Consider the following 25882-nt stretch of genomic DNA (forward strand, 5'->3'; position numbering starts at 1 on the left):
TGCACTGCCGCAAACATGTGGTTCCCATAGTTACGATCAGGCGACTGTTGCTATAAACAATTTATAAAAATGGAGCGCGCATTAAAGCTTCTGGATAGTAGTTAGTTAAACATTAGTGTGGTTACAGGTCTACAACAAAGACTTGGTAAATTATCAATAATTCCGAATTTGTTTGTAAAGAATGGCAAATATTCTGCAAAATGGAGACAAACTTGGTCGTGTTCTAGTACAGGTAAAGTCACGTTTGTGTAAAGATTTCAAAGTTAACTATCTTAGCTAGTTTCGCGATATGAATTTATATAAATTGATAGCTGAGTTACTTGAGTCCTATAAGCGTTATTAATTTAAAAGTTTTGTGTCTTTTCTTTGTTTTTTTCTTTCTTGCGTACTTCATTTGTCTTTATTCTTTCAGGTGCAGAATGATTTGAGTCAGCTGAGAAAGAGACTGGATGAAATAGTTGTGTGCGAGAAGGGCGAGACTGTGGCTGTTCAGGAGCTCGACACTGCAATATGCGGGACAGAGAAGTCCATAAAGGTTAGGGCTACTGTTACGGGGGATTAAGCTCATTCTTTTGAGATTATTATAAAACGATGTTGTAAAAAAAAAAAATTTAATTGCCTTTTTCGTGAGCATAAACAAAGATCTAACAAAGTCATGTAATACTATAGAACTTTTTTTTTTTCAGTGTAGTGAGCAGGTGCTAAAATTAAAAAGTTGGTTCATATTATGTGCAGCCTACCCTGTTGCCTTCGTTTAAACATAGCCATAACATAGGCTAATACAGTCCTGAACATAGGCTTATATAGTCCTGATCATAGGCTTATATAGTCCTGATCATAGGCTTATATAGTCCTGAACATAGGCTAATACAGTCCTGAACATAGGCTAATACAGTCCTGAACATAGGCTTATATAGTCCTGAACATAGGCTAATACAGTCCTGAACATAGTCTTATATAGTCCTGAACATAGGCTTATATAGTCCTGAACATAGGCTAATACAGTCCTGACCATAGGCTAATACAGTCCTGACCATAGGCTAATACAGTCCTGAACATAGGCGTATATAGTCCTGACCATAGGCTAATACAGTCCTGAACATAGACTAATACAGTCCTGAACATAGGCTTATATAGTCCTGAACATAGGCTTATATAGTCCTGAACATAGGCTAATACAGTCCTGACCATAGGCTAATACAGTCCTGAACATAGGCTTATATAGTCCTGAACATAGGCTAATACATTTGTTTTAACATCATTTGTTGCTGTGATAGTTTTGTTAATCCTTTCAACCCACCCCAACAGGAGTGTTCTTGCATGAGATTGCAAATGGATCCATCTCTTATAAGGAATACTTCCTATTTCTCTGTTGTTAGTTATGCGATCAGTCATGTGCAAAACTGTTGCCCTGTTCATGATTACATTTATTGTAATATCAGTTTGGTTTCTATTGTGAACAGAAATCAGTCTGTAATCTGTTATGCCCCACATTTGAACTGAAAAATGTTGATATGTATGCTTCAATTTCACTGGCCCTTTGATGCAAAATTGTAAATTGTAATGAAGTACACAGAGATGTTCTCCACCAGCTGTGCAAACATATATATACCTATATATATATATATAGAGAGAGAGAGAGAGAGAGAGAGAGAGAGAGAGAGAAATGCTAAATTTTTATATATATATATATATGTGTGTGTGTGTGTGTGTGTAAGAGAGAGAGAGAGTTTTCCTCTTTTCCTCTGGCAACAGACATCTCAGGAACATAGGAAAACATTCTGATGGGGACCTGGTCACTATAGTGAAAAGTCCTTTTTTCTTTTAAACAACATGCATCTTTTGTGTGAAGAAGGACATTCCCCCAGAACATTCCCCTTTGATTGCTGATGTTGAGGTTAAGCTTAGGTTTAGGATTAATTATAACATTTATAAACAATCTACTTTTAAGACAGATATATACATAGATATAAAGAGAGAAAGAATCACCTTCTGTTTAGTCCATTCCAGGGTTGTGGTGACAATGGTGGAAAATGGGGAGTAGAGAAGCCCAGGTGTCTCTGATCCTAGTAACTTCTTCCAATTCCTCCTGTGTGAACCCCAGTGTGAACTCTCTCTCTCTCTCTCTCTCTCTCACTCTCTCACTCTCTCTCTCTGTATATATATATATATATATATATATATATATATATATATATATATATATATATATAATATATATATATATATATATATATATATACATATACATATATATACATATATATATATACATATATATGTATATATATGTATATATATATTATATTGCATGTATGTATGTATATGGTGTGTTGATTGTGTCATATTTATACAGAGGCATGCTGAGGAATATCTAAAGGCTATAAATAAACAAGTATTGACACTTCCCATTATTGAAGACCTTGAGAAGAAGACTGTGAAGATTGCCAAATGGTATAAGAATCCAGATAGCCTAGATAATACATGTTTCACCTTATCACAATTATAGAACACAGGATAAACTACTGAACACTAAAGTAAGGTTTTGATTCAACAGGCAGCCATCCCTTGAGACCATCCCAGACATGCGTCCTCTGAAAAGCTTGACCGTGGGCGCATCTCCTGGGCAGAAGGTTGGTGTCCTGCAAGATTTCCCTATCCTGACTTTGACTCCTACTTTTTGGACACACATGCACATTTGTTTGTTAGTGACTGCACTTTTGGCTCTTCACCAGCACAAGACAGCATTTACCATGCGCCTGCTATACAACCCCTTTCACCCAAAAAACAGAGACGTCATGCACCAGAACTACGGCATTCAACTTCCTGCTCTGCACAAGAAAACTAGGCGCACTGTGAGTTTACTTTGACAAAACTGTCTTCTGTTTGTGCTCTGTAATGGTAGTCAGAGGACCTCATGAACAGTTTTGTGCACAAAACTCTGTTCAGTTTTGTGCTATTTGTGACATGACTATATGTGATAATGAAATTTCTTTTTTGTTGCAAAACGGTTGCAGAATCGTGACGTTATACTTTTTTCCCTCTTAATTTCCAGAATGAAATTTAGGAAGCTGCAAAATTGCAGAACTTGATTTCAATAAATCATGTCAGAACATTGTTGAGTGACCAGCTCACTGAAAAACATTTTTTATAATTCCTTGAATTTGTTATCTTATTATTATATTTAAATACACAGGGCCCACTGGAGTTTGCTGTTGTCCTCTGTAATAACCGTTTGTAAATAGTGTAAAATAAAAATACATTTACATGTCAATTATGTCATATATCATATCTTAAGAAATTGTACTTGAGTATTTCCCAGATGTTACTAAAGTCACTACAACAGCTAATTAAGATGGATCCCCAGTATTTCTTTGATGATAGCCAGAATTTGTCTTATCTGACTGTTGCCTTAAACCCAACATATGTCACATGATGTTCCAAAGTAAGTGATAGGCTGGCCAGTATTAACAGATGACTCCAGTCACTGAGCTTTCAAAACGTAGATGTGCATTGAAGGTCACCTTCTTTGGCAGTGACAGTGAAAACATTTGTTGGTAAACAAATTAATCTTTTCAAAGGTCACCATTTGTTTTACTGCTCAGGGTGTTTTTTTCCTTCTTCCCCTGCATCTGCTTCGCTCCTCTCCCTGGTGTCATGTGCCCGTCGGAAGGGGGTGGCGGTGTTTGAGGCTGTCAGGCTTCTGCAGTGGGCTTTTTGAGACTTGGCTGGCGCGTGCAGACAGCCGCAGATTGCTCCACATCAGCATTCTTCTGAGGAGGTGCCGGCGCCTGATTGCAGTTGTACGGGCCGCTGCTTTACAGCTGTCTGAGGACAGGTGCCGGTACCTGTTCTCGCATGCCAATAAGACAGCCGCGGCTTACCCAACCGGCAGCTGCTGGCGCCCAGCCCGCTGCCTTCAACACCTCCGTGCCAGTTCCCCTCAGCGCCTGGGAGGCTGCGCACTCCTGCTGTGGGCATTTTTCCGGTGTCCCGCCTGTACTGCTTTCACAGCTGTGCGCTTTTCTGTGGAGGCACTCCAAACACCTGGTGGGCACTGGTGGTGTGTCACAGAGCTCAGTGGTGTGAGAACAGACACACCACCAAGGCTGAGTACGGAGGCAGGACAGAGGGACTTCATACGTATTCATTTTTAAACTTCATCCATTTGCTGGTAGCTCCATAATATCTGAAGAGCTTTGGATTTTAAAATCCTGCTTGCTATGCTAAGATTTATGTAGTTGCAACTTCTAAAACTACATCAGTATTTTTCCTTTTTAAGCATTCTTTTGTTTCATTCTTGGTACTAATAGGCTGTAAAATTGCTGTAGATAAGATGCTTTTATCCGTTTGTTTTCTTAATGATATTGCATCCTGAGTAAATGTCTCTTTGTATATAATGAGCAGTTTGCTAAATTGATTGGTAGTCATTAAAATGACCTGAGTGGTAAGATTATCAGTGTTGGATTTGAGCCTTCCTAATAATCCAGGCAGTAGGTCCTTTCCTGATTACTTATTTCTGTGATAAATTATTGTGGAACACTTCTTGCCTTTTGATTCATGAGCTATTTTATGGCCACGATGAGGTAGGACCATTTCGAGCATTGCTCTGATGGAATTTAATTCTCACAGATCTCAAACAGCTGTTCACTCAAGAGAAACTGAGAGAGAAATAAACAGTTTGAATCATGCTCAAAGTCTCCAGAAAGCATTGCCAGCTTGTGATTGATTGCTGGAGGGAAGAGGGCTTATTGGCTAGTTTACAATGTCATTAACTGCCTGTTTCCCAGCTCCAGCTCTCTTTTAATGAATGCGGAAAATCTGTTGGTTGTAATCACACAACATCATCATGCTCCTTCACAAATGCGCTTACATTCATAGACTCAAGCAGCCAACAAAACAGAAAGAATGAGAGAGCGCGTGCGTGTGTGTGTGTGTGTGTGTGTGTGAGAGAGAGAGAGAGAGAGAGAGAGAAAGAGAGAGAGAGAGGGAAGGAAGAAAAGGAGGAAACCATATTTCTTGACATCTACAAGCTGCCACCAGCCTGATTAATGGATGGTCGTCTTGCAGCCTTTTACAACAAAGTTTTGTAGGGAGGGAGAAATCTAGCCAGTGACCCAAAGCTAATAGCGTTCTCCATGAACAAGCTATTGAGTGGGTTTTTGTTCCTGTTCTGTTCTCCAAGTGCTGTTGGTTTTGGCTGTGGAGCCTGCAGGCAGATCTTTTTGCCTTCATGAGACAAAGGCATTCAGTTAATACCTTTTGCTTTGACACTTTCAATACAACACCTCTGACCTTAGACCGCAGTGGTATTGATTGGAGCCCATTTTTTATAATTCCACAGTAAACGTGCAATGTCTTTTATGGCTGTTTGGAAAGATTCCCCTTGTTTAGAATATCATACATACATTTCTTATGATTTGCAATGTTAGATGTGCCTTGATGATAAGATATTGGGCTCCATTCACTGAAAGAGAATAATACTGATCTCTCCCCAGCCAGGAGCATAATGCATACATAATACTGATCTCTCCCCAGCCAGGAACATAATGCATACATAATACTGATCTCTCCCCAGCCAGGAACATAATGCATACATAATACTGATCTCTCCCCAGCCAGGAACATAATACATACATAATACTGATCTCTCCCCAGCCAGGAACATAATGCATACATAATACTGATCTCTCCCCAGCCAGGAGCATAATGCATACATAATACTGATCTCTCCCCAGCCAGGAACATAATGCATACATAATACTGATCTCTCCCCAGCCAGGAACATAATGCATACATAATACTGATCTCTCCCCAGCCAGGAACATAATGCATACATAATACTGATCTCTCCCCAGCCAGGAGCATAATGCATACATAATACTGATCTCTCCCCAGCCAGGAACCCAGAAAGTGGTCACTGGCCCTAAGGTGGGGAGCTTAGCTGCTATACCCGTAGGACTCCAGAACCACAAGCTCTATCCTGTACCACCTCTCTGTGAAGAAGACATGAGAGCAGGCAAGAACCTGAGAACACACTAGCAAGACCAACTACCCTTTCATCCCTCCATTCTTATAGTTTGCCATTTACTGTGTAGCTCCTCCCCATGCTTTTCCTGAGGGTCTTTTTATGTGTGTTCTTTGCAGGCATTGTTGGTGTCTCAGAGAAAGGTCTACCACCACCAGTCACTGATCTTTGTTTTGTGCAGAGGCTTGTTAAACCCAAGGCAACCCTGCTGCACCAGAGAGTGGACAGCAGCCCCAACAAGATGGGTCAGACACATTTTAATCTGCAGGCTCTGTTCACACTAACATTCTGTATTTATAGGTTTTATATCTTAGCGAGCGTGCTCTGCTCTTGCTGTGAGTGATCAATACTTATAAAATAAAATTGCTACATTTAATATAACATGGCTATCATATAGCTGTTGGATGTGTCATTATATAGATGCTATATTTCAAACTAAACACAAGGGAACCTACGCGCAATGGCTTTGTTCAAGTCTGATCGCGAAAATACACAAGCCAATACATATCCCAGTGTAACACGCAATATCTGTTTCTCACAGAGTGTAAAACGATAGAGTTGCTTGAGAGAAACAGTTTGATTGATTATTTTTTTAAAATGTATTTATTTTATGAAACATGCAAATATTTCTCACAGCTGCGTTTGTTTTGTTTTTGTAAAAGATCAATAGATTATGAAGGAGTGGGGTTTAGCTCAAGTGTGATGTTGTGCTCTGCGCACAGACGTGTGTGAAAAGGCTGAGTACAGGCAGAAGGAGGCAAGCCACACTAAGCATGTCATGCAAGCCCAGGGAACGTCCGGCCCAGAACGCCTGCAGACGTGTGCCGCGCCCACACCGCCCCCCACTGCTGCCTCCGAAAGCCGACTTCTCCCCCAGGGCCCAGTGCGACTCACCCCACTCACTTCTCAGGTAATACCAGCAGAGTAATTCCTGTGGCTTATTCTCACTCTGCACCACATGCATGACACGGCTCTAGACTTCTCATTCATGTCATATGTGGTGTTTTGTCAATGACACAGTGATGTCAATGTTCAGTACTGTTATGAAGCATTAACGTGATGGCTGGTAGCATGTTCACAAAATATGAAGTCAGAAATAGCCAGAATTCAGATGTGTACTTTGTTTTCTCTTGTACTTTGCCATTACTGTCAGTGGATGATTTGAGGGGTTTTTCCCCTCTGAATACTCCCTGTGCCCAGTGCACTCCAGAACTGGCTCCCATCAGCCAGCACTGCTTCTCCATAGTGAAGGGCAAGATCGATCCGCACGCAGCCGATTTCCGTGCGTTTAAGGAGCACCACTGCCTGTGCTGGGGTGCGCTGCTGGAGGCCGTGTGGCAGCTGCAGCGGCTGCTGCAGGACTATGCCGTGCCGCACGCGCGTGTGCACGGCGAGCGCCTCGCGGTTCTGGTGCAGAGTGGCGAGCTGGCCTGGGGAGGCGGTGCGGGTGCCGTGGGCCACTACAGAGGCGTGGAGCGCCTCCTCTCGGCGCTGGAGAACAGGGAGGAGGTGCTGGAGCTGGTGCGGCAGCCAGGACGGCGCTACAAGGGAGAGGGGGGTTGGCAGGCGGCTGCAGTGCGCATCCAGGCCTGCTGGAGGTGCTACCGGACCCGTGCTGCCTATTTGCTCCAGCGAAGGCACAAGTGGGCAGCTGGAACCATCGCCATCTCCTGGCTACTGCACGCCCAGCTGGGCCGCGTGAGGAAGAGCCTGCAGGCAACCCGCCTCCGCCACCTGGAGAATTACCGCAGTAGAGCAGAGGTGAGACACACCCACACACACACACACACACACACACACACACACACACACACCCCATCAAGCCCAAACTGGCTTAGTTCTTTTTTTTTTCTCTCTTTTCTTGATTGTTCCTAGTGTGGTCAACATGTAGTAAATTAACGTGTTCTTGGAATCCAAGCATATGAGTTGTAAACTGAAATGCATTTCTAAGACCCTGACAGTTACAATAAATCCAGGCTCAGCTTTGATCTGCTGTGCCACGGTTTCAACAAGACTGATACAAATGGAGTTTCCATGCAGAGGTACTTGTGCTAGGACTGATGGGTGTGTGAGGGCTTCGCACACCCACACGGCGGGCATTGTCACCTCCATTTGTCAGAGCAGATGTTTTATCCGTGCTGTCATCCCGGTAACATCTTTATGAATGTAGCATGCCTCTTAATTAGCACCCACACAATCATTTGTTCTTACCGTCACTCACTGTGAGAACAGACAGGAGCCTGTGTATGTTTCCACCCTCTAAGCAGTCACAGTCATTTAATTAAGTCTTAATCTACCCCTGGCAGAAAGCATTGTGTAACCTGCTAATTGAATTAATAGAGGGAAGATGTTTTCAAGTATGCACTTAGCTGAGGTAATGAATGCAATTTATATTTCTGTTGTCACCACAATGCCCAGAGAGAGAGAGAGAGAGATGAGTGTGGTTTTTGATCTCCATGTTGCCAGTATTGAACCAGTGGGAGTGAGTGAGGGAGTAAATGACTGACTGTGTGTATATGTGTCTGTGTTTGCTGCTTGTTACTCCTCACTCGTCTGCTGTGGGTTCTTTGACTGACAGGGTCTTGCAGCCAACTGGAATCATCTTACCACCTCCAGGAGGACTATTATCCACATGCCCTCATTAGGTACTTCTTCTCTTTGACCCTGAAACCCTCTTCCTCTTCCTCTTCCTCTTCCTCTTCTTCTTCTTCTTCCTCTTCCTCTTCTTCCTCTTCCTCTTCTTTTTCTTCCTCTTCCTCGTCCTCTTCTTCTTTCTCTTCTTCTTCCTATTCCTCTTCCTCTTATTCTTCCTCTTCCTCTTCTTCTTCCTCTTCTTCTTCCTCTTCCTCTTCCTCTTCTTCTCTCTTTGCTTATCTCTGTCTCACACTCACTTCATATCAAACATTATACTTGATAAGCACATATACAACTGAATGTATAAATTAGAAATACACATAAAACCCCTGTGGCTATATATAAATTGTATGGAGATAATATAGAATAATGGACATTTTATATATATTTGACTGATAGGACCAAATCTGTTTTTGTGGTTGTTATTTATTGCAATCAGTAGTCAAACTTCAGTAGGCAGATCTGTGCTGTGACCTGCCCTCAGTGGGTCCTGAAGATGATACAGTATAGAGCAATAATGGTAATTAGCAGCAGATGGAGTGCTGCATTTCCACTGGAGGTGGCTGAGTAGAGAAAGCTGTGTGAGCTGGGATAATTAAAAAGTTGAACCCTAGTGTTTTTATTGCCACACTCTAATAGTTCACATGCATTTAATCATTTGATTATATTTATGTGCTTCAAGTAGAGGAGTCTGTTCAAAGAGCTGGACCAGTCTACCTCCCATTAGAGGTAATTGTGTGTGTGTGTATGTGTGCGTGTTAGGATACTCCCAGCAGCAGCGTCACAGTCTCAGAGCATTTGACATACTGCAGAACACCCAGATGGGCCGTCTGTGTGACATCAGAGGTAATCATAACCACAGCCTGCACATGATCACACGAAACACATTACACCGATATTCCTGAAACCTTCTAATGAAACCATATTGTTTTAGCTCATACACGACAATGCATAAGAGCAAAAGGCTCACCACTGGCGGTACTGCGTGTGTTGTCCGCAGATGAGAATGTGGAGGTGATCTACGTGTGTCCAGTGCTGCTGGGAGAGGACCTGCTCCACTACTACACTCAGCTGCTGGGCCTCCAGGGGTCTGTGCAGAGCGGAGAGCCCACAGCACCCCCCACTAGCTCTGCCAGACGCTTCACCATCCTCACGCCTGAGGCACACCAGCACTTTCCAGTAAGCTGCCCTGCAAGTAGGCACACAGACACTACTCACCACCAAGGATTTTGGTCACATACTTTTCAACCTTCTGAAGTACGAAGGTGAGCTGTAACTTGTGCCCGTATTCCAGCTTAGTTATCAAGTTAAGGATGGCTTATTGCAAGTCGCAGTTCTCTTTGTGTCCTTTAGGGGGTGTCTGAGATGTCTTGTTCCCAGTGCACTACAATACCTTTGTGAATAGGCCGATAGCTAGATTGATAGACTGATAATATATTTTATTGATCCCTAAAAGAAATTGTTTTGTTGCAGGTGCATTCATGGCATATCATGTATAGAAGATATTACAAACACCAAATCCTATAAGTTCCCCCACCAAACCTTTAGTGATGAAAAGTTTATTTTCCTCATATTTATCTGAGAAGAATGCTTTAAAATGTATCTATACTTTTATTAGCATTTTATAGGTACTTATAAAATGTATATAAATAAATAAGGACATTAGATTAAACAGTAAATAATTAATGAACTGCAGCTATGGCTTTTAATTGGGTTAAAGGTTACCGCTTGTTGTTTTAATTGCTTCTGCAAATCCTCTGCACATGCGAGAGCTTGTATTACAATGTACAGCACAATTCAATATCTAATACCAGAGGGCTCGGGCCCTGATTAAACAAAGGGCTGCTTAGCAGACTGGCTCCTGCGTTTGTTCGATCCAACCCCTCATATTTACTGCATATCAATAGAGTGTAAGCAGCCCTGCCTGCATCTGTGGGCAGCCAGCACTGTAGCCTTACTTATTGCCTGCTGTTAGCTCGGCGGCGAAATGTGCCGGTGCCGGATTGCCCTCCTCGCCTTTCCCCCTATCGATTTCCCAGTTCGCCGGCATGTGTAAACTCTGCCAGACGTGTCAGCGGGATGAATCGCTGTTCGCCGAGGCTGCCAGCTCGGCGTGCCAGTGACAGAAGGGAGAACTCCACACGGATCAAATAAATACAGATGTGGAGTAATTAGTGCAGGTCCCAAGGAGGCCATCGCTTAGCGCACAGGAAAATGCGGGTGGGCGGGAGCGCAGTGGCCCCGGGACCTCCCCTCGGCTGTCTTTTATCAATTGAACCTGCCGGAGTACAGGAGAGGTCATGACCCCACTGGCTGCTCCTAATGGGCCCAGCGAGTGTGTACACACTCATAAATTACAGCTGCAGACAAAAGGAAGGACTCAGACCTCAGAGACAGAAGCAAAAAGAACATTTATTTATGCACACAAATAGAATGTCTATGATGTATTTGATTCGATGAAGTTTATTGAAGCATTTTGTCAGATGAAAATTATATTGTGTGTGTTCATGACTGCTGATCGTTGTTCTAAGGAATATCTTTTGTCAGTATTTATTATATCTGTGGTTTGAGACTAGTAGAACCTAAAAGATTAAACCAGAACAACTGGTTCAGTAAAACTGAACTGAACTGAACTGACAGGGTAATGCCATGTATTGATCTCTACGTCAAAAGAGAAGAGAGAGATACCTGAGCACACAGTCAGATATCGCGTCTCTCTTCCAGAACCACAGGATGTGTGTGTCCACGCTGCTGATGTACAGCCCGCGCACACTGCGCCGCATTAGGGCCCTGATCCTGGGGAGGCGGGCCTACCTTGTGGGCGGGGTCCCTCACACGGATGACCTGGCTGTGGCGGACGAGCTGGATGTGCCCCTGCTGGGCCCGGAGCCCGCTGTGGCCCAGCTCTACGGAACCAAGTCCGGAGCCAGAAGGATCTTCAGCAGTGCTGGGGTCACCGTGCCACCTGGGCATGGGGATATATACACATTGCAGCAGGTCTGCTTCACACACACACACACACACCCACACATACACACACACACACACACACACACACACACACACAAACACACACACTCATGCACACATGTGCTTTTAAGAAAATGTTTACCAATTTTTGTATGCTGTTGCAGTACTTGGTATGGGTATACGAACATGATCTTTGTCCTGAGATTAAAGATGTTTCCATAATGAAAATGTTTTGGGTTAAGATTTGGTATCAGCTGTATTCCATCACCAAACAAATCTTGTTCGGGTGTGACCTTATTCTTTATCTCCACCCATTGCTATGTTTATGTGGTCAGCCTTTTTTGTACCACCCAAGACATAGAAAAACGGAACAACAACCACAAACCAATATACCGTTTATATTCAACCTTTAAGTCATGAGCGATTTGCATATATCCCGGGTGTAGCATCCCTGCGGTTCCTTTCTCCACCGGCTTCGTTTCAGCTGTACGAATGTCTGGCACAGCTGATGACGGCTCACTTGGAGGTGCAGCGCTGGCTCTTTAAGCTGGATGGAGAGTTCGGAACCCGCGGCACGGCCTACTGCGATGTCTGTCACGTGAGCATCCGGCCCTGGGCCCTGCAGCAGTACCGGCGTCACGGGCCGCAGCGCTGGATACTGGCCTGGGCTCAGGTGAGGGCCTCCTGCGCCGAGTGCTTACGCCGGGCTGCTCCTGCTCCGCACACATGTGCTGCGATACTGGCAGCACTTCTAATGGAATCCCTATGCATTGTTACACCAAATACTTTGCTTGCTGTTAGCGATCATGTTTTGTATGGGGTTTTTTTTTAATGGTTTTTATATTCACATTTGAATATTTATGCTCTTATCTCAGCACTGTGCCCATTAATGGTGACCAAAGCCCTATATTTAATTTCTCTGTCTATAGTCTGACTAAAGATAGCTTGTAAACATAATCGGTGTAAAATAAGCAATGAGTCATAGGGGATGCTTGAGCGTCAGCATGTTGGACTGTATTCTAATTGGCGCACATTTGCTAAAGAGCTCCACATTGATTTGATATGCCTCTAATGCCACACACAGCTCCCTTGGCTTCTGCTCTTTATCCCTCTTAGGCTTATAATTGAGCTTTTGATTTTCTGTCACGCATTAATTACTGTGTTTTGCCATTAATCTGTAAGCTTTGTGTAAACTAATTACAAGGTTATCATCATATCGGCTGTGTGGAAAAACTGGCCCTGGCTTCTTTTTTTCGATCCCACCTTGTGCTCTTCATGCCTCCATTGCAGGGCCGGGAGGAGGCCTAGCACCCTGCCTCCCAGCGATTAGCTCAGTGCCTAATTCACACGGAGGCCGAGAGCAGGGCTGTAATTGTGGCGGCGCTGTTAATTACAGCGGTAAGCGGTTGAGGCCCAGCCAAGCTCCATTATGGCAAAAGCAAGTAAAGGTTTAAAGGGGGGGGGGGGCTCTTCACCAGCTGGGGTCCCTGAGAGTGGCGAGGGAGTTGGGGCCTGATGAGCTGGCCCTGCACCCTTAGGGCTCCGGGGCCATATGGACGACAGCGCTGGCCTTTATTCCGCCACTCCAGCCTTGTAATCAACGGCAAGCCCCGCCAACAGCATTGAGAGCGCACGGGTTACTCCAGCATGGCATCCATTTTCTCCAGATCTGGTTTCATTCAGCGCCGTTAATTCACTAGCTCTGATTTAAGTGCCTCTCACACCGGGAACATGAATTTCATTGAATGCAAACGGTTATGTTTATATCTGAGGCTGTTTGCATGCTGTCTGTGACAGAACTCTTGTTCCCATCCATTTTGTCTTTATGACTGTAAGACGATCAATTTTAACAGCAAATGCTAAAAATATTACGATGCAGCATTATCAGTCTAATTTTTAAATTGCCAGGGTGTTCTGAGGAACAACAGGCAAATGTCGCCGTCTGTTCGATGCGTGATTAGATTTAAAGCTTCTGCTCAGGCAGGCGCCTGTGCTCACATATTCTGAAGGCACAGAATGCAGACCCTCATAGTGATTTTCCTGGGACGCATTTACCAAAGCTTAGTGACTCAAGCCGGGTTCAGCACGTCTATACAAGTAACGGTAGTTATGCATCAAACGTTTCTACACGATGTCTCGGGTCTCTAGGGGAACAGTTCTTTTGGTACTGTAGATGTTGTTAGATGTCTTGTCAGGCTCGTCTGTGAAGGGCCATGTGAACATCCCCCGCTATTCACCAGGCTGTGTGCATATTGTTTAATTATGGATTGCGCTAGGATCCTTTTAATGCGCGAGGAATAAACAGATACCGGAGCCCATGTGGTCCTTTAGAAGAACAGGCAGCCGCAGTCACCCCCAAGGCAAGTTGAAGGGCAGTCCTGGAGGGGGCAGAATGAAAGATTTGGGGCTTTTGGGATGAAGGGTGCATGGGAGGCCCGCAGCCTAAGGCACAGTTCCCAGCCTGAGGTGACCCCACGAGCACTCAGGCCATTCAGAAATGTGTGGAGCTCACCCCATTCAACGGCTGGGTGCACCCATACATACTATACATTACGCATTACAGACTCACACATACTGCCAGCACATGGGTCATTACACACGATGGGAAATTATACTTAATAGCATCAACAGATGGACAGTCTCTCTGCTAGTTGTTTTATTTAGCTCATGTGGAAACAGCTTAGAAAACATTTGAGTTATTGAATGAATTGTTGAATGAGGGTTTTTCCACTTTTTGAGGTACATTAAAATTGAAAGACACAGACAAAATGACCTTCATCAAGATTGTGTTATTGCATACTCGTTCATTTTGATTCAGATGAAGTGCTTTGACATATCACAAAGGTTTGCACTGTAGAGCTTGTACAACAGTTTTATGGTTTATGGGTTTTCTAGCGAGACAAGTTTTAGGGTTTATGGTGATGTTTTTAGCAGTCATGTTATTTGGCTTAGAAAAGTTTAACCCAAAGCATCAGCTGTTTGTAGTTCACAGTAAAGAAAAAAAATGACATGAATACTAAAACATATCCTCTCTGCTGTTGTGGACTAACCTATAAAATAAAATGTCCCCGAGAAACATTTGGCTCTATAATAGAGAGATCAAACAGCAATCAGAGAGCCTATATCTGTTTTACTTATTTACTGGCTGATCACTCATCTTTATGTGGAAGCCAAGCAAGCCTCGAATCCTCTCACACAGCACAGCCTGCAGTTTAAGTCCATATAACGAATGGCAAAAAATTCCTCTTGCATGCTCTGCCTTGCTACCCCGCTGTTCATGCGAAAGTGCATTGGCAAATTCTCCGAGTGCGCGTGCTCTCTGGGGCCGAACGAGGGGGCTGCTTCCTCACACTTTTTACCGCACCATTGTGTGCTTTATGGCTTGTGGCGGGGCGAAATCACTGTGCAGCGATTGACCCTGGTTCTTACAGTAGTTGAATATGATGATGGCTGTTTCATGACTGGAATATCAAACTCCTCATCTGCCCTCCTCTCACACACCATGCTCAGCGGAGCTACTTGTGACACATTTTGTTTTAGAACGTAATGTAAAAGAACATATAGAGGAAGATGTTTGCATAATTCGCGTCCTCTCACAAGAGTCGACCAGAGCTTAATGAGAAGCACTGAGCTTTTAAAATGAGCAGAACCGAAGTGTCCTCCGCTGCGCAGCAGGAATGGGGGCTCCTTCCACACCTCCTTTTCCCGTTTGCGTGTGCGTTACCCACAGCTTGCGCTGGCATGTTTCATTTCACTTAAGTGTCCTTTCACATTCCACTCTGTTTCCAGAGCGTTAGTAAACAACAGGTTTTAACAGCCACACGCGCAAAGTCAAACTGCAATTAACAACATAATCAAGTAGCAAAGCTACTGTGGCCTTTTCCAGTTACTGAAACAAGAACGGCATTGATCAGTAACTGTCCCTGATTGATTGGCTCATTGATCGGCTTGCATAGGTATTTATCTGCCTGCTCGTGACTGGAGTTGTTATTGGGGTCAGGTGCAGTCAGAGCACAGTCAGTATTATCTTTACTTAAAGCCATTAGGCTACTGTGATACTCTGGTAACAGCCTGTCAGTCAGCCCCTCCCCACACAGACACACACTTTATCAAGAATAATTACACTATATAAGTTAATGCAAGTTTTACACTTGACTTCTATTAAGATATTAAGGTCAGAAAAAGATATTAAATACAGATAAATTGAATAGAGAAGTATGAAATAACTAATAGCTATTTTCCAGTAATGTGTCTAATTTCTCAATCAGGAACCAGTATTCCTAAAGTTCCTGGAGGCAGTACCTGCTCTGCTGGCATCCCATGCCAAGCCTTTCAACACATCCTGCTACCCAACCTGGGCCTGCTTCCTGGAGCACTTTCTCCAAAAAGGTGAGCATATCCTACACCTGTTGCTCTGAAACACAGAACGGATTCCCTGAAAGGAATATGATTTGTATGACGGCCGTCTACCACTGCTCCTGTCGATGTCTCTGTCTCTGCCTCTCCCTCTCAGGTGGCGTGATTGAGGCGTACCCCCCCTCAGACAGCGTGACGAGCCTGACAGCGGATCTGCTGGTGGAGCCGGGAGGAGAGGTGCAGGTGCTCTCCTGTGGCGACCAGCTGCACGGGCCCGGTGCCCTGCAAGTGGCAGGCTGCTCCGTGCCCCAGACCTCCGTGTGCCCCGACGCCCTCCACTCCATCTGCATGCGCGTGGGCAGAGTCTGCCAGCAGCACCAAATCTTGGGACACCTTTCTGTGGATCTGGTCACGTTCCTGGAGCCCGGGACCCCGGAACAGCAGGTGAGCTGTCCCAGTTAGAACGTCATCAGACATTGCTCAGTGTGGCTCGTTTTTTCAGCGCTCCTGTCGAAGCGGTTAGATAAGGTTTGCTTGGGTTAAGTCAGCTGAAATGGAAGAAGTATCAGCTAATAATTTCAACAAATATTGTCATACTGCCGGTAATGGAGCCTTTTACAGCACCCTTTAACCGACCCTCCTTCCAAGATAGAGGTGCTTAACGCAGCGCTTGGGCTCAGCACAAGTCCGGTAACACCTACCTCTGTCCTTTCATCGAACATGAGAGCACTCAGAGTTAGATTGACTCATCAGTGTCAACGCTTTTACGGCTCGGAGGAAACAAAACCATATGCAGGAGCTGTTGAGATAGGATCAGACACGCAGCTCCGTTCGGTTAGAGGCTGTAACATTTTACTGCGTCTCAGACTCTTGGCTCACTGGCGTGACCACTCAATTCCCTGTATTAGGAAGGGGATGTTATTGGGTAGATGGATTGCTCACGGTGGGTCCCCCTGGGAACCGTGAAGAGAGAGAGTGACCAAAGGAGAGAGGGGCTAATGTGCCAAAAGGCCATCTAATAAACTGTCAGGTCTTATTGTGTCAATAAACTAATTCCCCATTTAAGGCCTTGACCTTTGACCCCGCAACACCCTGACCATGTGCTGGTGTGTGTCTTGTCAAACAGGAGGTGTGGCTATAGTCGCACTTCATCAAATACAGAGTGCTTTTGCTTTCTCTGGGGCTATCTTCCAAACAGTATGTTGTGCGGTTTTAAGTGTCACAGAATAATAGTTCTAGTGTCAGGTTTAATTCTAAAGGAGTCTTTTTCTTTTCCAGTTCAAAGTCTCACACACCCACACACGTGTGCAAATAGTCGTGCACACATACGCGCATACACCCACACACACACGTTTGATAAGTAATTTTGTTTTCATTAGTTTGATTCGGTGATTCACTGTTTTTGGAGTTACTTTAAATAAATAGCAAAATCCTAATTTGGCCAGCATATCATATTTATTTTGCATAGTATAAATGTACTCCAATACAGCTAAAGATCCACTTGAGAATTTGTGGGGGGCTCTGGGGTTTCACCCAGAGAGAGACCTTAAAGAAGCTAACTTGAATTCCACTCCTGTCGGGCGTAAGGCTGCCGTTTGTCATGCAGCCTTACCAGAGCAGATGAAATAAACAGCAACGTTCTCAGCAGAGGGATCCAGAGAGCCACACAGAAGAGTGTCAGAGTGAGTTTATGTGAAGTGGGGAAAAAAAGTAAATCCTAACACTGCTTTGACTCCCTCTAAAAAGGCAGAAAAATGATTAGAATAGTAGCTAGTACATTAGGGTGTGAACAGTATGATCAGGGTGAGGAGGAGGTGAATTAATTCTCTCGTGTTCCACAGGATCAGCCAGTCTCGAGACTTCTTTTACATTTTTATTTTCCTTTTCAAAAAATAAATGTTGTACATGCTTAATCCATCTTAATGTACAATTTTTAAGATAATCACTCCAAAATATCTGTATCTTTTAATAGATTATATAAGTATTAATTACTGGCACTGGCATGGGTTTGTACACATACATATTTACATCAAATAATTAGTCAGTTAATCATTTAAATTATTCAAATATCTGCTGATAATCTCTGCAGTTTCCAAAATGCTGATTTATCTATTCTCATTGTTCCTTGCTTTAGTGGGGCCAACCCCCACAGCCACTAGAGGGCGAGGTTATGCGCCGTCATGGTTGTCGACACTGAAAACGAGGGGGGCTCTAGTGGAAAGCCTGCCCACCCCCCCACCCCCCCTCCAAAATGTTCGCGAGCCCTGTTGAGACGGGGAGTCCGGGTGTTCAGAGCACCGAGGCAGTGGTGTGTGCGCTGCCCTTCTGGAGCCGCCGTGATGCTGAAGCCCCTCAATCGGCTCTCCTCCGGCGTAAAGGGCATTAGAGCCTGTAAACAGCAGCTTAGACCGAAGACATTCACCCGGTGCTGCTGAATCCCAGAGCCCCCCGGAGAGGCCACTTCTGCCATGGTGGTCCAGTGTGTGGGCACCACTGTAACTTACACATGCACTGGGTGGGGGGTTGTTTGCTTTATTATTCTTTCTTTCTGTGTTTGCTGTGGCCTTGTTGGACTTTGCACATAGTTCATGTGCCCCTACTGGAAGCTTATAATGCAATGCAAGGCAAGGCGGTTATAGAACTGCAGTTGCTGCATGGTTGGTATGGCTACACACTACTGTAATTTGTCTAAAACAGACAGCGACTTAATATCTGGCAGTGCAGTGATAACTTTCTGATACTTTGTTGCATGGAGTTAAGCCATGTATAGCTTTCATAGAGTCGACTTCGACCTCAGCATTTGTACATTAACTCTATATGAAACTGGTAGCATTTTTTAAAACTGATAAACGTATGGATATGTAATATCAACATCACACAATAACAACGTGCACAATTAATTTGATTCTCTCTGGGAATGGAGGCTTGCAAAAGAAATTCAGACAGAGAATCATCTCTCCCAGAATGCAAATAGACAGTAAAGGCCAGACCAGAACAAACCTGTCTGTTTGAACATCGATTTAGGTTCAAACCTGTTGCTAAAAGCTGCTGTGATTTTTTTTTTTTTTTTGTAAGGGAGGAGTTGGAAGGCTGGTCGCATGTGTTTGCCCTTGTAGGCCCCCCTCACATTGTATGCAGAGGGAGGCTCAGCTGCAAGATTGCAGCTTTTAATGAAAGCAAAAGGGCTATAGAAAACAGGTACAATCCAGGCATATATATCAGACGCTTTTGTGGAGGCTGACAATGAGGCAGGCCCAGGTGATTCTTACAGACTGCTGAAATGGCTCTCTGGAGCCTGGCCCATCACACAGACCCCGGTATTAACCGTGGACAAGAGACACGCCTAGATCAATTCGGAACAAAAACCCAGGCCTTTCCTTTGAGCATGCTTGCTCCCCCGGGCCTGTACTCACACTAGACTTGAGCTGGACGTGGACCTTAATCTTGGTAGCGCTGTACTTCACTCTGCACTGAGCACATCACCTCTCCGCAGTGCAGATGCTTAGACCGAGACTGTTCAAATTCATTTGATTTATTTAAAAATGTTAACAAGGACACTCGGTGTCATAGACGCGAAGCACCACTTTTGCATAGCAGGGCTCCGTCTGTGCTCATCTCCACAGCATCACTCAAGGACATAGATTTGGGTTGAATATTTTGTGTGGGTGGGTGGAGATGGGAGGGGTGGTGTGGTGAGATGAACATTTCTATAGGAGTTCATTTAAGCATGTCCTTCTTCCCAACATGTGGAAGTTGCTTTTAACAGCAGCATTATAATGGAGGTGGTTGCTGGCTGTTATGCGCATTTAATTCTACTTACCTGCCTGTTTTAAGACAGCGTTTTAGTGCACTCATTGTTTATGTTACAGACACATACATGCATACATTGAGCTAAATATGAGTAAGTGAGGCACAAGTAAAATCTATGAGGTGTTTCACATCTAGCAATGCTGGCAGCATAAAAACATACTACTAACATAATATTAACTTACTGGCATGGTTCCACATCAGCCATATTTTCCAAAATCGAACGTGTTTTTACAACAACTCGTACATAAGACAAAGACATTTTTGCAACACATTTACAAAAAGAAAACCTACAAGAACAGACTGTATTGTTTTTTCTCACATCGTTCCACTCAAGACGCTGGTGCTGTGTCTCCTCCAGCAGACTCTCTGAGCACACTGTGGGCTTTAGTTCGAGAGTCAAAGCTTGGGCGCGCAGAGGCCCGGAGAACGCGGCCCATCTCCAGTGAGCCCCGATTAAAGGCGTTGGAGGCCAAGTTCAGCCTCCATTTGCATTTGCTGGCAGGAGCATTTAGCTTGACAAATAGAGACGGCGGGAGAGGCTGCCAACTGCCACTTAGTTATTAACAACTCCTTCACTGCTGATTTATTTCCCACTGTTTGAAGAGGGGGCGCAGCTATTAGATTATTATCAGGGAAAATTAGCCCCGTTTAAGCATAAGGCCACAACGGGGCTTGACCCCTTAATATCCTTATAATGATGCCATTAACCATACAGATGTGGAGCGAGTAGCCCGTCAAGCGGCCGATGCAGTGTTGTGCAGTCTCGGGCCAGGCTCTCTCTCTCTCTCTCTCTGTCCCACTCAGCCTCCCTCTCTCACTCCCTCCGAGGCACACGAGCGTGTGGTGTTTTGTTGTACGTGATCTGGAGCACTCGTGTCTGTTTATGTATGTGCTTATTAAGCAATGGTTTCACAGCTCTTTGTCATTGGTTTAACAGTGGTTTTCCCTTTCTTTTCTCACCATGTACGATTATTTATGTTAGGAATTAAATGACCTGCAGTGCTCATTAATATGGCTGTGAGTCCTTAAGTAAGTCCTTTTTCTCAGAAACGACAGCGCTGAAAAACTATTATGGTGTTATTATTGTGTGATTAAAAATTCATTTTTGTGTATGTACCGCCAAGTAAAGCTTAAATTATTTGTGTCATTGTGGCTTTTTTCTCAGGCAGTTGTAAAGTTAACATTATGTGTGTGTGCGTGTGCGTGCCTTTGTGTGTGTCTAGGTGTGGGCTGTTGATCTGGACCTAGGCTACAGTAACCAGCTGGCCATGACCCAGCTGATGCTCCTTATGACAGGGGGAACACTGGACTGCCACACTGGTCGTCTGGAGGTCCCTCCAGTCAGAGATGCCAAGCCCACTGCACGGCACAGAGTACCCAAGGCTAACACTGTACTTCTGCAATCCTTTCAAATATTCTGCCTTCACAATCTAGCGCAGTGTTAGGCATAACAGACAAAAATATAATGGTACAGCCAAGGCCCTGTTTTATCATGTACAGTTGGAGTTAATTCTAGCTGAACTTGTGGGAAGAGTACAGATCTCTACGCTATTTGGAATATTAAACATAACTAACTAGCACCAGAAAGTTATCGCCCAGCGTCTGTTGCCAGTGGGTGGACTAGAGAGCAATAACAGTCCTCTCAGCAGGATATTATCTCAATACATCACTGCATCTATAAAGATTGATCAGCCAAAGGTTTGTTGTTTTATTTTTGTTAAATACAAGTAAACGCTGTAATTACGCTTCGGACCTGATTGGTGTTTAGATGCTGAATTCATTATCATTTTGATAGATGAGCCTAAATAATCAACCCATTAATAATTCATACAGCATTCATTATGCATGCGTATGCATGCCTAAGCACCTCATCAACCTGATGCCGGACCCCTAAACAATAGACTTCCTTTATTAGTGGAAAACCTGAGTTTACGCCTGTTAATCTGCGACTTGTATTATTTTATCAAACATTCATATAGTGTGTGTGCAGGGTTCAGCAGTGCAATGTTTCTCCTGCCCTGCTCTTCCTTAATGGCTCTAGCTGTGGCCATTATTTGCGGCCTGAATATTACAAACACAATTAAGTCCCTGCTGGAAAGGCGTTTTATTGTTGGAGCACAGACAGTGCCTTTGACAGCTTAAAGCGCAGCTCTGTTGGAGAGAGTCCCTGGGCCTCACTGGAATGTGAGTGGGCTGTGCTGCTTGTGCCTTACCTCTGACAAGAAGGCTATGCCTCACACTGGCTCAGGGCCCTCAGAGTCCTGCCACTTTCAACTAATCGGCTCCTGTAGCACGCTTTCAGACACATCCTTTAGCTGCTCTTGCTGTGAGCATGCCTGGGTTTCAGAGGACACCTCTCTGTCCTCTGTTGTGGTTTAGGCTAACATTCCAGGACTCACTCTCCCAAATGGCCCATATAGACACCCACAGACAAATCCTTTGTGGGCACTGGAGCTTCTGCTGCTTTGCTTTCTGTAGTATCTGTTAACCCCGCTCACACAAGCCCTCAAGTTAATTCATCATTCCAAATTGCTGCCAGAGCCAAATTAACAGCTCAAGCAAACAAACTACAATGAAAGTAGGAGGGAACAGCAGCAATAACACAACACTCTGACTATGTGTTTTCCCAGCCAGCACCAGGCCACAGCCGCTTTGCAGTGATGAGCAGCCGGCTCATTCATACCAACCTCGCCATGGTTCACTACAGCGTGTTCTTTCAGATGTGCAAAGCACAGGGCATAGGCTTTGACATCAAGGTAAAATCTTTTGCTCTTTTCTTCAATATAAACACCTAAGTATCCAGGACCTTCCTTCCCACGCAGCCTGCATAGCTTCTGAGAGACAAACAGTGACTTAGTCCTCTGTGTGGGCACTGTGGCCCTTGTCTCATTTGCCTTCCATAGACACTGGTAAATGATAGTGCCATCCAACATCAGTTCCACTGTATGGTTGGAAATAAAATAAAAGTTTAGGTACACTCACTCAATGACATCCTGGATTTCAGGCAAGGCAAGGTTCTCTGTTCGCCCTCCATGACAGTGCAGAGAGGAGCAGCCTCAGCATGCTGTAAGTTCCCTGAAACATGTGCCAGCAGACACAGTGTTTTCATCTTACCCTTTTTTTCTGCTTTCTTTAAGGCTGAGAGCTCTCATTAAGCTCCCAGCAGTCAAACCAGGTGATTGTTTTGTTTCTGCCTCTGCCTCTGATGGCAGCGGTGGAAGGGGATCATTAGGAAGCTCGTTTGTCTCTGCGTCTCGTTAACAGAACAATCTCGCCAGATCTCCAGGGAGCACTGCTGACCTTTGCTCGCAACCTGTCTGTCATTCATCAAGAAATATCAGCCCCAAATATGCAAGGAGAGACCAATTTTAAGGTGCGATGTTAATGACCTAATGATTGTGCTCTCTTTTCCTTTATCTTACCTTACCTCTAAACAAGAAACCTGTTATTAACATTTTTCACACACCTTAATCACCTGTTAAACACTGTTCAATAATGAGCCTGTTGTCTTCACACGGAAGCATATTTGACTGTTAGGAGGGTAAGAACACTAGAGGCATGTTACAAAAGGTTTGATTGCTACAACCAAACACCAGTTTGTGTATATTAACTAAATTACATGGCCTTGGAAATGCTTTGCCTCTCAGTCAGCTCCGAATGAATGGTGTAGTGTAAGATAATAACTAGACTCCCTCACAGCATAGGGAACAATGAGTGGGGCAACTTGATGCTCCTCCACTATATAATACTGTTTCTTAGAACTCTTCAAGCACAAATGGAGACACATCTGTGCCCAAGCACACTGAAGACAATGCATGTCTCTTATTTGTCATAGTATAGCCTGAAACAGTACCAAGTACACTGCTCAAAAGAAATTAAGGGAACACTTAAATCACACATCGGATCTCAATGAAGATTCAAGTTGAAAACATTTACTGATATAAATTGTATATGTTGTTGAAAACAAAATGACATAACATTCAATGGAAAACAAAATCAATTGAAACCCAATGACGGCTGGAAATCCAAATCACACCAATAACAAAGTAAAAATTTAAATCACAGGCTGATCCAATTTATGTGCATTTCATCACAGTGACTCGGTAGTAGGCCCCCACGTGCCTGTATGCACATCTGGGCATGCTCTTGATGAGATGGCAGATGGTGTCTTGGATCTCCTCCCGGACCTGGCTCAGGGCATCAGTGAGCTCCTGGACAGTCTATGGCGCTACTTGGCAGCATCAGATACACTGATGCATAACATCTAAGAGGTTCTCGATTGGATTCAGGTCTGGGAAACATGGCAACATGGCCAATGGCAACAGTGCCTTCATCATCCAAGAACTGTCTACACACTCTGGCCATATGAGGCCGGGCATTGTCTTGCACCAGGAGGTACCCAGGGCCTGCTGCACCAGCATAAGGCCTGACAATGGCTCTGACGATTTCATCCCGGTACCTACCAGCAGTCAGCATGCTGTTGGCTATCACGTGGAGGTTTCGGTGACTCCCCAGATCATCACTAACTCACCTCCAGACAGGTCATACTGGATGATGTTTCAGGCAGCATAATGTTCACCATGGCATCTTCAGACTCTTTCATGTCTGTCACATATGAACCCTTATGGAGTTGCTGGTTTGGTCAGCAATGTGCACACTAGTAGTCCACTGGAGGTCCTTTTGCAGGGCTTTGGCAGTACTCTGACTCCTCGCCCAAAAGAGCACTTACTGGTCCTTCTGTTGGGTTAATGCCCTTCTTCGGCCCCGTCCAGGTCTCCTGGTGTAATGGCCCGTGTCCTGTCTCTTCTATAATCTTCAAATTGTGCTGGGAAACACAGCATCCCTTGTGACGCCAGATATGGATGTGCCATCCTTGAGGAGCTGGACTACCTGTGCAACCTGAATGGGCTGCCTCATGATACCAGTAACAAGGACTCTAGTACGGCAAAACTACAGTACTGTAGAGAAGAATCAGTCAGCAAGGATAAGGAGAGAGTAATTGTCTGTGGCCACCATCTGCAAAACCATTCCCTTTTTTTGGGGGGGGGGGGGGGGGGGTCTTGCTGTTGCTTCTCCAGTGCACCTGTTGTCACTTTCATTTCCACCAAAGCAGAAGGAACTGAATCACAGTCACCTATGCTTCCTTACTGGACAGAATGATACTGCTATAGTTTAATTAACTAGGTATTACACTATGATGATTAAGTTTTTGCTTATTGATTTATTTATTTTTTTGGAGCAGTGTCTATGAAAAATCAGCATGTATTTTTCTTTTAGGAATTAAAATTTGTAATTGTAACTGCAAGATTTTGGAAATGACAGCAAGTTGTTTTGATATAAATTCATGCAACATAATGTATATGAAAATGAAAGGTTTTAGTTTAATACATTTTACAGTTTTTGCAGAACAAAACAAGAATTATCTAACTACAGCATATAGATAATGCTACAAACTAAAAAAAATATTTTAATTCATACATGCCCACTGTGCTGCTGGGCCTATTTGTTTACTGTGAAGTCTTTAATTATGTGAGAAATGTAACAAATGTTGAAAACATTTATGTGCATTTAATTGTTTGTTATTTTATTTTATTTTACAGGACCTGATGAAGAATATTGAGGAGGTGCTGGGTGTGACCATACAAAATGTTAGAAAAGATCACAAAGAAGAGCGGAAATATGCAGAGTATAATTAGATTTCATTTTCTATCAATTCACAAGCTCTACATATTTTCTCTCTGGCAATATCATACTCCTAGTTATAAAGTCATATACAGTATAGCACATCTAACCTATTTCTATTAAATATGACGGTAAAATGACAAGCATCTCATGTTTTAGTTAATTACCGTATAAGCTGATTCAACGAATGGCAGTGGCTTTGTGTTGAAGCAGGCAGCTAGCTAGCTAGATGTATTTTATTTGTTGTGCTGGTGGATTGCAACTGGGGCTCAGCCAACATAAAGAAAAGAAACGTAACTAGCTAGCTAAAAACATGTTTGGCAGTATCTAGCAACATCTCGGTGATTCTGGCGTTGTTCTGGATACGTTTAAATGGGAACCAAAGCGGTGAAGTTGTTTCTA

The 25882-nt window shown here is 44.0% G+C and overlaps 1 protein-coding gene across 1 annotated transcript; it reads left to right on the plus strand.

The window, feature by feature from the left end:
* Positions 1–135: 135 nt before the first annotated feature.
* Positions 136–25494, plus strand: iqch (IQ motif containing H). The gene is made up of 21 exons (XM_027022352.2): positions 136–232; positions 413–535; positions 2357–2454; positions 2558–2633; positions 2736–2855; positions 5899–6019; positions 6148–6273; positions 6751–6938; positions 7229–7789; positions 8607–8673; positions 9425–9508; positions 9663–9841; positions 11387–11659; positions 12117–12305; positions 15901–16021; positions 16146–16432; positions 21022–21171; positions 22429–22554; positions 22803–22864; positions 23063–23171; positions 25399–25494. Exons 1-21 carry the CDS (start codon positions 182–184, stop codon positions 25492–25494), a joined length of 3207 nt encoding a protein of 1068 aa, XP_026878153.2. The 5' UTR covers positions 136–181.
* Positions 25495–25882: the final 388 nt, after the last annotated feature.

The sequence above is a fragment of the Electrophorus electricus genome, chromosome 4 (assembly GCF_013358815.1).
Source record: "Electrophorus electricus isolate fEleEle1 chromosome 4, fEleEle1.pri, whole genome shotgun sequence".
Taxonomy (NCBI): domain Eukaryota; kingdom Metazoa; phylum Chordata; class Actinopteri; order Gymnotiformes; family Gymnotidae; genus Electrophorus; species Electrophorus electricus.

Excerpts from the sequence above, each read along its gene's own strand:
- iqch (XM_027022352.2), top strand. The coding sequence starts at position 182 with ATGGCAAATATTCTGCAAAATGGAGACAAACTTGGTCGTGTTCTAGTA. Across the intron at positions 2,634-2,735 it reads GCGCATCTCCTGGGCAGAAG|CACAAGACAGCATTTACCAT; the intron begins GTTGGTGTCCTG and ends GCTCTTCACCAG. Across the intron at positions 8,674-9,424 it reads TATCCACATGCCCTCATTAG|GATACTCCCAGCAGCAGCGT; the intron begins GTACTTCTTCTC and ends TGTGCGTGTTAG.